At 36.0% G+C, this 14,903-nt stretch overlaps 1 protein-coding gene across 1 annotated transcript; it reads right to left on the bottom strand.

The window, feature by feature from the left end:
* Positions 1-891: 891 nt before the first annotated feature.
* LOC120198560 (protein FREE1-like) lies at positions 892-13,335 on the bottom strand. Its single transcript, XM_039199870.1, has 11 exons — positions 13,306-13,335; positions 12,547-12,558; positions 10,102-11,049; positions 9,781-9,867; positions 9,544-9,675; positions 8,605-8,736; positions 8,420-8,485; positions 8,220-8,330; positions 1,519-1,645; positions 1,176-1,246; positions 892-1,083 (listed from the first exon to the last, which is right to left on the bottom strand). The coding sequence occupies exons 3-11, from the start codon at positions 11,014-11,016 to the stop codon at positions 1,006-1,008; spliced, it is 1,719 nt and encodes a 572-aa protein (XP_039055801.1). The 5' UTR covers positions 11,017-11,049; positions 12,547-12,558; positions 13,306-13,335; the 3' UTR covers positions 892-1,005.
* Positions 13,336-14,903: the final 1,568 nt, after the last annotated feature.

Below are 14,903 nucleotides of genomic sequence, written 5' to 3'. Positions count from 1 at the left end.
TAGGATATCCGGCCCTCCAAACCGGTTAAAAACCGAACCGGTTATTTTATAAACCGGTTTTTTTTCTATGAGAAAAAACCGGATCGAATAAAAACCGATCCGGATCGGTTTGAAATCCGATAAATGTTCATCTCTACTTGTAGCAACTAGCAAGTCCTTTCGGCCCTTTTCAACGGAGAATTGTGGGTTAAAACACCTTCCAATCTCCTTAAATTTTAATTAAATCATAATCGGAACTAAAAATTAAAGTTGTCTAATCCATTACCGTCAACCTTAAATTTTAATTGAACCATAATCAAAACTAAAAATTAGATTTCTCTAATCCATTTCTGTCAACCTCAGTTTAGCTTATTACCGTCACCTTGTATTTAACACAAAATCAAACTATACTATTTTTTGAGATCAATGATCACTTCTTTCATTCATTAAAAAATGATATTTTATAACGCTTCAAATTTGGAATCTTATGAATTGTTTTAAAAAATAAGACTTTAATTTGTCAAAACAATGATTAACGTCAGTAACCAGAATAAAAGCAAATGACCATTATTTTAGTAATTATAACATGTCATAAAAACTCCATGATCAAAATGAAAACATCTTTAAAAATTCAATGGCAACCAACATAATTTACCCTTTAAACAATTCAAATACAAATTTAAAATGATTTAAATAAATTTATTGTCTTATAGAAATTGTAACACATTATTTGTAAATAAAACAAGCTATAGTAATTATTTAATTATGATATTTCAAATTTTATACAGAGACATGACCTGTCATCTACAGTGAACTTTCGTACACATGAGACTTGAGAAGATCAAGGATATCAAATAGGTTTTTTAAGAACAAAGAAATCATAATCACAAAAACAAAACCAACCCATTTATAGTTTATAATCGTCATTATTTTAAAAATAACCAGAACCCCAATAAGTATAATTAAATCAATAAGAAATTCATTGGGAAGATTAAGATCCTTCCCTGATGACAAAAAAGTCCAAGATCAATGGGCACTAACAAGGAAAGGATGCTGGCAGACTCCACATTCAATGGTTTCAGAACCTGAGCTTGGAACTTGGACCTGTAACCATTCTCAAATCAGCCACAAACTATATAAAACATTTGATGATATACTTGCAATCGAGATAAAGATTCTGCACATGGATTCCATACCTGCAAATGAACAGTGCAGGTAGGGCAGGCAACTTCCTTCATCTGTTGACCGGATCCATCATATTTCGAGCCTAACAAAAAAAACACCATTTAAGGCTAACATAATTGTAGATTTCTCCTAGCTACTAAATGCGTCCTAGAACTGATCCGATCGCGACTATTTTCACCTTGCCAAACTGGTTATGACAGTTTGATCGAGTGTGTTTATATTATTCAGGCAACACTTTCAGCTGGTCGTAACCACTTCCATATTATTATACTAATATAATTATGTACACATTTACGTATATGCAAGTAGCTTCTTTCACAGTAATGAAACAATACTGGAGATACAAGTAGTTACCTGATGATGCTCTGTGATTTTTTTCCATCTCCTCATGAAGCTTCCTAGCAAGATCCTCGTGACTCTGTAATCCACTAGGTTTACTTGCTGTTTCCTTAGCATTACTCATCCTCTGAGTCACTTCAGCCTACAATAAAACAATAAGAACTAATGTTAGCAATATTGATCAAGACCACTACGAATTTAAAAAACAATATTTATCAGGAAAAACGAAAAGAAAGGAACAAAAATATAACAATACAAACATTCTGTCCTCCGTTCAGCAAACAACTTTCCTTGAACTGCATATTCAAATCAATAGAAGTGCTTTATGGAAACATTTTAGTTTTCATGGCAAGGTGATTAAGGTGTTTACCCCGTTTGTTAATAGGAGACCTAACTATAAGGTTAGTACGTTTGCCTTTGTGCATTTTGCAAGTAAGGAGGATTTGCTAAAGGCAGTGGAGCGTATGAATAACGTAGTGATCGATGGGAGGAGGGTATTGGTGTCGATTGTTAAATATCAGAGGAATAGTGTTGCGAGGAACTTGAAGCGAAATATAGTGGTGGGGTCAAGAGATGCAGGTGCAGAGGAGTGCAAAAGGAAAAAACCAATACCCAGAGTGGATGATGTAGGGAAGAAGGAGCTGTTAAACAAGTTTCATGATGGTAGGACATATAAGGATATAGTATTGGGGGTGAAAAAAGTTGATGGCCAGCATATGAGTAACGTTGGAGACAAGAGGGAGGTGAAAAAGTCTCTGCAAGTGTTTATTCCAATGGAGGAGAGGGTATGGCTAAGGTCGTCTTTAATAGGAATTTGTAAGGGGATTTTTGAAGTAGAATTTGTGCAGGGGGCTTTAAGGTCTGAGGGTTTGTGGCAAGATGGGGATATGCAAAAAATGCATGTTTGATAGTATTTCATTCAGTGGAGGAGAAAAAAGCAGCGATGGAAGATAAGTGGGAGGAATTGTCCTTCTGGTTTGAAAGGTTAGAATCTGTTGTAGATGAGAATGGTGTTCCATTAACTTATTGTACAGTTTCCTTGATAGGTGTTCCATTAAATTGTTGGACGGTTCCATTCTTTACAAACTTGGCAGCGAGATGGGGCAAGCTAGTGAAGATCCAGGAGCAAACAGTTCAGAAATCGGATTGTAGAGTGGCACATTTGTTGTTGAGGGTGGAGAGTCCTTTTGATATTCCTTCTCAGGTCTCCGTCAATACGTATGGAAGATCGTTTACCATTAAAATTAAGGTGGAAGGGAGTGATGATTTTTTTCCTGTCTTGGATGATATGGTAGAAGAAGACGGAACAGTGGATCCTTGGGAGGAGAATTCATCGGACTGGAGCCAGCGGGATATTCAGGAAGGACAAGAAGAGCAGTTGGGGCAGCAGTCCTTGTCAAATTCACAGGACAGGGTTGAAGCATGGGTTCGGGGGGCTCAACAAGGAGATGATACGTTTATCGATGGAAATTTGAAAGGAAAAGTAGGCGTTAATAAAATGTTGGTTGGTGACTTTTGTTCTGAGGAGACAGTAGTAGGTGGTATTCCCAGTCAACAGGGAGTGTCAGAGGATTTTAATGAAGGGAGAGAAAAGGAGAGGAGCATTGGAGATATCATATTGGGCCAGGACACGGTTGCTCTAGAAAATGGGCTTAGTAACAGCATGGATAGGAGTCTAACAAATGGGTCTGTTCAAAGGAATTTAAGATCAAATATTGTTGCCATTAATTCTGTAGAAGTAACTAATGTTGAAGGAGCTGTTTTAAAGTTGCAGAACGGGTATGTCTCACCAGTGATGCGTCGTCATTCTGGGAAATACACGTCAGTAAGTAAAATTGAGAGAGGTTTTTATAAGAATGTATATTCCAGGAGGTGGGAAGTTAAGAGTTGTAATGGTAAGGAGTCTGAATCCTTTGAAGTGAATGAGATAGAGGGGGTGGCAGAGGCTTTGGAATGTTGGAATGTTTCCAAGTTATTGGGTGTGAAGTTCAAAGGAGGACAGAAAGCTTTTATGGACAAAATGGTTCCTATGGTTAATGAGAGGAACTCGAAAGAGGGAAGGTAGTTGTAATTGGGAAGTAAGGTTATTGTATGTTAATGATGGTTGAGTGGTCGATGTTGTCTTGGAATGTTAGAGGGTTGGGTAGAATGGTGAAAGCTCGAGCGATTAGGAGATTTGTTGATGAGAAGAAACCTACAATTGTATTTTTGCAAGAGTCAATACTGGAGGTTGTCAGTCATATGTTGGTGAGGAAAATGGGGGGTAAAATACTTACTGGTTCGACAATATCTCTTTCTGTAGGCTCTGTTGGGGGTCTAATAACCTTGTGGAATCAGGAGTTTGTGGTGAAGGATGTAGTCATGAATAGTAGATTTGTAGTAACAAAAGGGATTTTGGAAGGAGTACCAGGAAGCTGTTGTTTTATTAATGTGTATGGCCCTAGTGTGGATGCAGATAAAGAGATGTTTTTCAGGGAATTATTATCATTTTTGGATAATGTTGACTGTCCATTATGTTTAGGAGGTGATTTCAATGCAGTGTTGTCACAGGAAGAGAAAGAATGAGGGGTTGTAAATTCGGTAACAATGAATATGTTTAGAGGCTTTGTGAGTAAGGCAAATTTGTTTGATTTGCCTTTGTCTGGAGGTCGTTTTACATGGTGCAATAATCGGGAAGTTCCCACGTTTGAGAGGTTGGATCGGTTTTTGGTTGATCAGAGATTTCTAGTTTGTTTTCCAAAGATAAGTTACTCATTGCAGCCAAGGTCTATTTCAGACCATAATATTATTCTGTTGGAGAACAAAGAATGTAATTGGGGGCAGAAACCGTTCAGACTGTTTAATTATGTAATGGAGAAGGATGGGTTTAGTGAGATGATGGAGAAGGAGCTAGTTAAACTTTGTAAAGAGGAAAAAGGGAAGCCCATGTCTAAGGTGCTGAATAGGGTGAAGGGTGTGGTAAAGAATTGGCCTGGGAGGGGTTATTTAGAGTTACCGGGAAAAATTAGATTATTGGAGAAAGAAATTCAGGATTTGGAATTGGAAATGCAACAAGGTCTTCCTTCGATGTCAATGAAATCAATAATTGAAGCAAAAAAAAAAGAACTATGGGAGCTACAAAAGAAAGAAGAATCGATATGGTTGCAAAAATCAAGACTGAAATGGAGAATGGATGGTGATAAGAATACCAGATTTTTTCATCATAGTGTTGCAGTTAGAGGAAGAAGAAATGGCATTAAGTCCCTCAAGGTGGGTAATGAAGTAGTAGAAGATCCTACCTTAATTAGAGCTTCAGTGGTGGAATTTTTTAATGGTCTGTTTAGTCAGAATAATTCTTTGGAGGCTGAGGATTTAGATCTGGATTTTCTAAAATTATCGGTAGGACAGAGTTTAGCACTTGAGAAGCCATTTTCAGAAGAGGAAGTTTGGGAAGCAATTGCCAACTTGGACAACAACAAAGCTCCCGGACCGGATGGTCTGAATTTAGGTTTTTTTAAGAAATTCTGGTCTTCTTTGAAGAAGGATATTATGTTGTTTTTTAATGAATTTTATGTGGGGAAGGAATGGGATTTGGAGGTGAATCATTCATTTATTTCCCTTATACCTAAGAAGGATAATCCGGAGGGGATGGAGGACTTTATGCCTATTAGCCTTGTGGGAGGGTTATATAAAATCTTGTCAAAGGTCCTAGCTAGAAGATTCAGTTTGTGCATTAATGAGATAATTAGTCCATCTCAATTTGCGTTTATTCAAGGGAGGAATATTTTGGACTGTTCGTTTATAGCAAATGAAGGAATTGATTTTTGCAGGAAAAGAGGGTTGGAGGGGGTAGTCTTTAAGGTGGATTTCAAGAGAGCCTATGATTCGGTAGATTGGTTGGTTTTGTTGAAAATATTGGGTAAAATGGTGAAAAATGGTGCTCTTGGATGTATTAGTGTATGTCAACTGCTTCTATTTCAATTTTACTAAATGGTACTCCTACGGACATAATTCGCACTGAAAAAGGACTTGGTTGCTCGTTATCCCCCTTGTTATTCAATTTGGGCGGCGAATTGCTTCATTTGTTGTTAACTAAAGCAGTGGACATGGGATTGTTTTCGGGCTTTGAGTTAGGGGTTCAAGAAAGTTCTTTCAAGCTATCGCATTTGCAGTTTGCGGATGACCTTATTATTTTTTCCAAAGCTTCAATCCGGGATTTGAAGAATATTAGAAGGGTGTTACTGATCTATGAGTTATTGGTGGGACTGAAGATTAACTTAGTTAAGAGCAGAATTTTTGGAATAAATGTTGAGGAGGAGGTGCTAGCTGGTTGGTCTAATGAAATTGGCTGCTCTGTGGGTAATTTTTCAGCAGAGTATCTAGGATTGTCTTTGGGGTCCAAGAGAAACTCTGTTGCAATGTGGGAGCCTATAGTACAGAGGTTTCATAATAAGTTGACTGGTTGGAAGGTAAACTCTCTAGCGTTAGCAGGTAGGGTGGTGTTGGTTAAATCTGTGTTGTGCTCCCTTCCCACTTATTTCCTTTCTATTTTTAGAATTCCAAAAACTGTGTTGCAGAAATTAAATTCGATCATGGCTGCATTTTTATGGGGGGTTCGACTAATAGAAGAAACATACATTGGGTGAACTGGAATTTGGTCAGTAAGCCAAGAAGGTTGGGGGGTCTAGGGATTCCAAATTTAGCTAATCTGAATAGAGCACTGATGGGAAAGTGGGTTTGGAAGTTTGTTTCTGAAAAGGATTCTTGGTGGAAGAGGGTGGTTTGTTGTGTGAACAATTTGGATCTGAATTCCAAAATGTTGGGGAATTCTTCGACAGCTCGAGCCTATTGGATTTGGAGATGTGTGATTAATAACTTCTTTTCTAGTGATGACTTTGGAGATTGCATTAGGAGAAACTTGCATTTGAAAGCTGGAAATGGGCATTCTGTGGAGTTTTGGCATGATATTTGGTTGGGAGAAGTCCCTCTTAAAGACTTGTTCCCTAGATTGTATGCACTGTCGAATAATAAAGAGGGTAAAGTGGTGGAGTTTAGGGTGAACAGTGCAGCAGGCTGGGTGTGGGACATTCAAATGAGAAGAAATCTAGTGGATTGGGAGATTGAACAATGGTTGCAGCTGATTTCTATGTTGAATAACATCTCACTTTCTCTTGAGGAGGACGATTACTGGATTTGGTTAGGGAATGGAGAGGGTTGTTTTTCAACTAAGTCTTGTATTAATAATTTTTTTGATACGGCTGGTAATCAGGGGATTCAGGCTAAGTGGGACAAATATATTTGGGTCGGGATAGCTCATCCACGTGTTGAAACTTTCATATGGCAAGTTGTTCACCAGAGAGTGACGGTTAAAGAGGAATTGTTGAAGCGAGGAATGGCTGGGATTGAAGACCCTTTATGTTCGATGTGTGGCAGGTTTGTGGAATCTGTTTCTAATCTTTTTCTGTACTGTGAGGTAGTTTGGGGTTTGTGGGCTAGATTTGTGAATTTGTGGAATGTTTCTTTGGTGATCCCTAATAACATCTTAGACTTTATTATTATGTGGAATGATCTACAACAGAATTCCAGTATTTGGAAATTTATATTAAGGGCGGTGTTGTGGACTATATGGAAATGTAGGAATGAGGTTATCTTTATGAAAGGAAAGCTGGATGTGGTGAGGATGTTCTTTATTGCTCGATTTCGAATAGTCTCTTGGTTTGCTGCTAGTTTTGACGTTGTGCAGATCCCTTTCGACTCCATAGTGGGCGACTTAACTCTTGCTGATTCGATTGGTAGACAGAAAAAAATGGATCCAATCCTACTTGTTGGGTTCCTTCTCCAGACGGGTTCATAAAGATTAATGTTGATGGGGCGATGGTGAGTGGTTGGAATAAAGGTGGTATAGGTGGACTCATAAGGGACAACAGAGATGTGTTGATTCACTGGTTCTCTGATATGGTTGGGGGGACCTCCGATTATGGCAGAATTATTGGCGATAAAGAGGGGGTTGTATATGTTGTCTGATTCAGGTGTTGGTCTTAATAAGAGGATTATTTTAGAATCGGATTCAAGTAATGCTTTGAAGTGGATCAAGAATCCGGAACTAAGCTCCCCTATGTTTCTATCCTTGGTGAAGGAGATTGTTTCTATAATGGAAGGGAAGGATATTATGTTAAGGCAAAACTTGAGAGCTGCTAACTGGGAAGCGGACAGACTAGCTAAGGATGGTATAGGATGATCGTTAGGCTTTGTTTTGGTGTGTTAGGGTGCTAGACTCCCTTACATTTCTGCAGGGATTTTGTTTTCTGTCTTATGTAATTAGTGTTAAGTTTCTGTAGGAAGAAGTGTTTAAGTCTTATGTAATTAGGATTATGGCTTCTAAAGTATGATGTAAGGGACGGCAGTGTATTATTCTCCTGTTTAATAAAAGTAGTAGACACTCTTTTCCCTCTTTGTTTGTCCTTAATGTTACTATTGTAATATGGAGGGCAAATAGAGGGTTTTTAACGAGGCCTAATATTCTATCAAAAAAAAATAGTCATCCTTCACGACTCTTTCATAGGCCCGTCCCCTGAAGGAATGCTTTAAATTAAGGGCATTAGAGAAATACAGATACTCTACATGCTCAACCACATGTGAATACTATCTGTATAATATGTCCATATAATCCTGGACTATCACACATCAACACCTGATTGCTATGAAAGAAGATGGCGAGAAACTGATTGGTATCTTACCATGCATCGATCACAAACCCTAACCGGTTGAGCATCCTCATCAGCAGTTAAAGCAATTCTACCTTGGGTACACTTGTCACAGAAAATTTCCCCACAGTTCCTACAGTGGTGCTGAAAAGGAAAATAACATAAAATGTAAACTTAAATGAGAAATAAAGAAAAGCAGGAAACCCCTTTCCTAAACACAGGGAATAGCGAACCTTCCGCCAGAAAGGCCCAAAATCAGTTGCACATGCTATGCACTTGGAAACAGCTTCATCTGGGACCTAACCAATAAAAAAGATCAAGGAGATGAGCCCATTATGAAGAATTTAAATATGTTTTTATTTTACCAGAAATTTATGGGTGAAAAAAATATAGAACTTCTTGCAACTCTAAATTTTACCCAATGATCTTTCTCCTCAATGCCAGGCTTTATCCTATTCATCCAATCAGCAAACCCTCTCTTCTTTTCTGCAAGTTGTTCCGTAGTTTGTAGAGACTCAGGAGGTCGACTACTCCCACCCATTTCCTTGATCTGCAATAAAAAGGTGAAAGAATAAAGTCATCATGCAAAGGGGTGGAAATGTCAAATATACTAACCAGAGGACAAGAAATGAAAGTGTACAAAGAGGATTGAGATGATTCAACAACATAGTCTCCGAAGAAGAAAATATGGAGCCTTAATCATATGAAATATGTCTACAGCCTAGAGGAACCTGATAACAATATCTTCCATATGTTTCACAATGATAAAAGGCTCATTATAATAAAAAATTGAGTGCTGCAAACTCACTACAATACCTTGTCATTGCATACTCGTCACTTCTAACAGGCACTTCAAATACCTAACGGCAGTTTTAAGAGAAGCATCGTTGTTCTAGCAGATCATATTTTTCTTAGGCCACCACAGACAATACACTAGTATTCAACATATCCCTCTTGACTTGTCAACACAGATAAGTTCAATTTTGTGCACGTGTGTGTGTCATTTGCAAATAAAAAGAATTAATAACCAAATCCACATTCACTCGTTTTAATTGGTTGTAGTCTGTTTGCAACTACGATGAATTCATCCACAGCATTGACTCTAGATACCATACTATGAATCAAAAAGAAAAAGCAAAAACAACTCCACAATATATATGCAACTCAAGAGCAAAAACTTTTCTTCTAACTGAAGAAATGAAAAAGTATGAATTAAGAATATACTAACCACAAGTCCACAACCACTCCCACTAACCCCAACAGAAAAATTAAACAATCATGATAATATGAAGTCATACAAATTAAACAGTTTGAGTTTCACAAGAAATTAAGATAGTTACAACTCTACAACACCAACCTGTACAGTTGCAGCTGTTACAATATCCAGAAGGGTGCTTGTAGTGTAACTATTTGATTGCAATCTGATCCGTCTTTCTTCAAAGTCAACAGGGCTCTTGGACCAGAATGCAAAGGTAGATGAGTCTATGACCTGCATTAAAAGAAAACATAGTTTTTATTACAATGCACACATCATTAACAGAGAAATCACAGAAAAACATTTAGAGAAAAAGGAAAAATAAACAAGGCAACTCACTTCACATCTTCTGACGTTTTCAAGAGCATATATTCTCAACGTTATTCCGGTACTGGGATCAAGCATGCGAATACCATCTAAACCAATCTGAAACAAAAAAAAATTAAGCTAAATTATAAATTCAAAGTACTGGATGAAAATATCGACGACTAGCAAGCAGGACCATAAATTAGTAATATCAATGTGAACAACAATTCAGTTTAAATTCACGCATAATGCAACAATATAACCAACATACTTGAAAATCAAAATCATATGCCATGAACTTCATCTTTCCAACCAAAAGTAAATAAATTCCTACGATTTTCATTCAAAAATTACCTGGCAAAGTACATCCATGGGGCCATGTGCTCCGTCTTCAGACAACAACTTAACCCGAAACTTCTGGACCCCACTCTTCACATCTTGCTGGGTTTCAGCCTTCGGCACGGCCTTCACAATCTTAGCAGAAGCTGAATCTGATCCGCTCCATGAGTCCTTCCCAGAAGGGAAATTAATAGGCCGCCCATAATCATCGAATTGAACATAAGTCGACGAATTTGGAGCCGTGCCGCGTGCTCCATAGGGCTGCACTTGTCCTCCTTTATAAGCATAAACCCCAGCACCGTCATCGTATATTGAATAGTTATCCGATTGTTTACCATATAAATCGGATCCCATGTCAGGTCTGCTGCTGTAGTAACCTCCTCCGAATTTCTCATCCAAATAACTGCCACCGCCATGATCGAACTTAACTGAATTATCATAGGAGTTTTCATATGCAGGAGGGACAGAGGGCGCTGATGATCCTACTTGACCATATGCGGAGGAATAGTATGATGGATTAAGCGTGTCGATAGGCTTCGCCGGAGGCTGGCCATAGCCGGAGGCCATCTGATGCTGATCATGCGGCTGGTAATAAGGAGGCTGGGAGGACGGTGGCTGATAAGAAACCTGTGAATCATAAAGCGGAAAAGAAGGAGCCGCGGTCGACACCAGAGGCGCGATAGGTTGTTGATTGAAAGAAGATTGCGAATCCAGGGTAGGCGGCGGCGGAGCGTAAGAGGGAGCCGTGGGAGGTACGGCATCGGAATTTTGAGGATAGGCAGGATAATTTGACGGGTAAACGGAGTAATCAGAGGTAAACGGTGGTGCCGATGCGTAAGGCGGTTGGTAAAAGTCGGTGGGCGTAGGGTTCGGATTCGAGTTTGGAGGGTGAGGGTATTGATAATTGGAGCTAAAATCTCCTTGCTGCATATCTGATCTACGAAAATTCTTCTCTGTTTTGCCGATAGAGAAATTGCCAAGATGGTAAATTAATTCTTCTATTTTCCTTATGATTCGTATTTTGTGGTGGGTGCAAAGTCGAGTCGATGGGGACTCCAGAGGGAAGGAACCTGGGAAAATTATATGAGAAATTCAATGCTTTGATAAATAGGTTTGATGGACGCGTGGCGCGATTTTATATGTTTGAAGCGCGAAATTTCAAAGGACAGTTGATCAGCCGTTGGATTATATAATTTGAGGCAAATTGATATGGCCAATTGTATATCTTGCGGTTGATGGCGAATATTGTTGGGCCGTTCGGGCCTGATAAAAGCTTCTGAAGCTGAATAACTACCACTCTACGCAACGTTTTGCCTTGTACACAAATTTATTAACCAAAACTATTTTATTTAAAAAACTAATTTTTAAAATTTAAAATTATTAGAATTGAATCATATGATTCAAATTCAATTTTGAGTTCAGATTTTAAGTTAAAATCTAATTTAAATTTACAAAGTTTGAATATTTGAAAATTTTAAAATTAAACGGTGTTGTTTTGGTCTATAACTAAGTAATTCGGTTAGTTTATAATTTAGTCTTTAATCTCATATTTCTTCAATTCATCTTACGTTTTATATTATTTTTTTTATCAAATTTAAAACAAATACTCCTAAACCACAATAAAATAATTATTTAACTCCAATTCCTATTTTTGACAACTTTTCTCTTTTTGCAATTTAAATATTCAAATTTTTAAAATTTTCAAATTTTCCTTCGTTTTAAGTTAATTTTTTTACCAAATATAAACCATGCTCCTTTGTATGTAGTTTCAATTTTTACTTTGACAAAAATTATTTTTTTAATTTAGTCTTTTAACTTTTTATTTTATTCATTTTGGTCTTCGATTGAATTTTTTGTAAATTTTTTCTTTCAATCAACTCTTTTAAACCTCAACCGATACTTTGTTCTCAAAAATCATTATTAAAAAATAACTTATATCTTTTAATTTTACATGATATTTTACAGATAAAAAATATATATGAATATATATATATATATATATATATATATATATATATATATTATGATTAGAGAAAGTAGCTTAAACTGGAACATGTATCATAATATTATAGATAATTACAATTGAATCTGAACAAAAACTTTAATAATTGAATCTGATTTGACTTAAATTTTATAAATTTAACTAAAAAGTCCAAATAAAGTTTAAAAATAAAATAGGACTTGACAACTCAACAAAATCATTTTTTTATTTTCTTTGGATTAATCTAGAATAAGTACATGACAGTATTTGCTCAAAGATAATTTCCAATCTCTCGATATTGAACGCTCACACATCTATCGTCAATGGTGTTCAAATTCAAATCTTCAAGGATTATAACAATTTATTTATCACATATGCCACTTTGTTCATGCAATTTAAATAGACCTGATCGAATATTTACCTTATTCTTAGCGACACCCGTATTTAAAAGAATTATCCTTCAGACAAACTATTTTTAAAAAAATGAAAATCTATTTTTAAAAACTAAGACCCAATGTGTAAAACCTTACATGGTCTCCCAGATTTGTTGGGCCAGTGAGGTAATCTTTAACGGTGTACAATTAGTCTAAGAACCATAACAGATCATATATCTATCCATATTTGTAATAGATAATAATTTTAATGTATGAATTTGGAAATTATTCTTATCTATAATATCTAAATTCATAAAAAAAATAGATTATATATATATATAGTATAGAAACATATCATATATCTATAAATATCTAAATATATATTTGTAATTGTAGACACTCATTTTCGCTCGGAGTTATTTTGTTTGTTATATTTTTTATTATATATATATATGTATATGGTAATATAGTTTGTGAAAATGTTTTTGAAAAAATATAATATATAATTTTTTCAGAAAATGATTTTAGAAAATTTATATATTATATAGTTTTTTGAAAATATTTTGAAAATATAATATATAGTTTTAAAAAAACATTTTTGAAAAATTATATAATATATAGTTTAAAAAAATAATTTTTGAAAAATTCTATAGTATATAGTTTTAAAAAACATTTTTGAATAATTATATAATATATAGTTTTAAAAATAGTTTTTGAAAACTTATATAATATTTTTTAAATTTTTTTGAAAACTATATAACATATAGTTTTGAAAACTTTTTAAAATATAATATATAGTTTAAAAAAATATTTTGAATTATATATATTATATAAATTATATTTCGTATATTATTTTTTATTCATTTTATTTATTTTAATTCATTTCATTTTTCTTTTCCAGGTCTAATGTTTTGGTCTGGTTCAAAGTGGTCCAACAACAGTCCAAGTCCAACCAGAACGGGCCTGAACCAGCCCACACAGCTAAGGTTTTCACGTTTGGAATCGGAGCTGCATAGGAGAAACAGAGGGTTCCAGAAGCCTCAAGCCACAAATGACAGTCAAGAGACCACGCACAACGGCGCGAGATTCTGGCCGGGGAAATCGGGACTGACCCATCCCGAAATCCCCGCCAACAGCAAGCACGTTACCATGGTAATCGGAGATAGCCAACGGCCAATGAAGGCTTATAAATACCAAACGGAACCACCGTGACAAGAGGAGGAGATACCGAGTAACAACAGTAAGCCAACCATCAACACACAACCATTAACAATCAGTACCCAAAATCGACAGAGAACACAATCGAATCAGTCACAAACCACACAGAGAGTGACCACCAACACAGTACACAACGAGAACACGACCACAAACATCAACAGCATCTACAAACCCACGACAATACACAACAATAAGCCAAACGGGAGAACGACCCACACAGCAAATCAAAAAAACAAAAAACCATAACACAAAAATACAAGCCAAAGGCCGAAGCCTCTCAGTAAACAAACCAAAACAAGCACGTAGAGAAACTACAAAGCCAAAGGCCTCGGGAAAACAAAGGGACACCGGTGAGAGGGGTAAGAAACTGAAGCTTACACTTTAGATCTACACCATTTGGAGCGTTTTTAGGAGAATCGGGCTTCGGGATTGTGTTTGGGGGGTAGATGAAAGCATTCGGTGAAGGTTTTATCTTTTCCGGCCACCGGAGGTGGCGGTCGAAGCGGCGGAACGGCAACGGACTTGAGATCGGTAGACTGGCCAGCCGAGGGGAGAGTTGGGAGAACTCTCTCCTTTTTTTTAGTTTTGGGTTGCAAATGAAACAAAAAAGCATTTTGTTGGTGTATATATATAGACGAAACTTGTGGGTAAATCGCGTCTTAAACCATCCCACCTTAGCCGCGTTTTACATCTTGGTCCCTTTGGGGGCCAAAATAGATATTATGCCAATTTATTAGCATGTTTTAATAATCTAGTTAATATACCGTTTCAGTCCCTCAAACTTATCCATTTCTTTACACTTTGGTCACTGAACCATTCATTTTAGTTTATTTTAACTTTTATTATTAAATCTTATTCTATTTTTAATTTAGCCACTTTTGTTTCTTATTTAGCCATTTCCATTTTAATTTTCACGTTTTGATCCTTTTTTTTGTTTTTAAACTCTTTTGTTTCTTTTCAAAATTTAATTTAATTTGCTTTTGTTTTTATTTTGTTTTTTTGTTTATTATTATTATTTTCTTTTATGAAATTTTAGCTATCTTTATTTTATTTATTTAATTATTATTATATTAATATTTTTCCTTTTTATTTTTTGTTCTTACAATCTAGCAATGTTTTTGACATTTTAGGGGAACTTTCAATTAATCAAAGGTAAGTAATTCGAATCAAAGATTTCTTAGATTTTAATTTAAATTCTTAATTTTCGCAACTGAAGACAACCGAAAAATTAATTGGTACCGAAA

Source organism: Hibiscus syriacus, unplaced genomic scaffold, assembly GCF_006381635.1.
Source record: "Hibiscus syriacus cultivar Baekdansim isolate YM2019G1 unplaced genomic scaffold, ASM638163v2 tig00117056_pilon, whole genome shotgun sequence".
In the NCBI taxonomy this organism is placed as follows: Eukaryota; Viridiplantae; Streptophyta; class Magnoliopsida; order Malvales; family Malvaceae; genus Hibiscus; species Hibiscus syriacus.
This window is presented reverse-complemented; position numbering and strand designations above follow the sequence as displayed.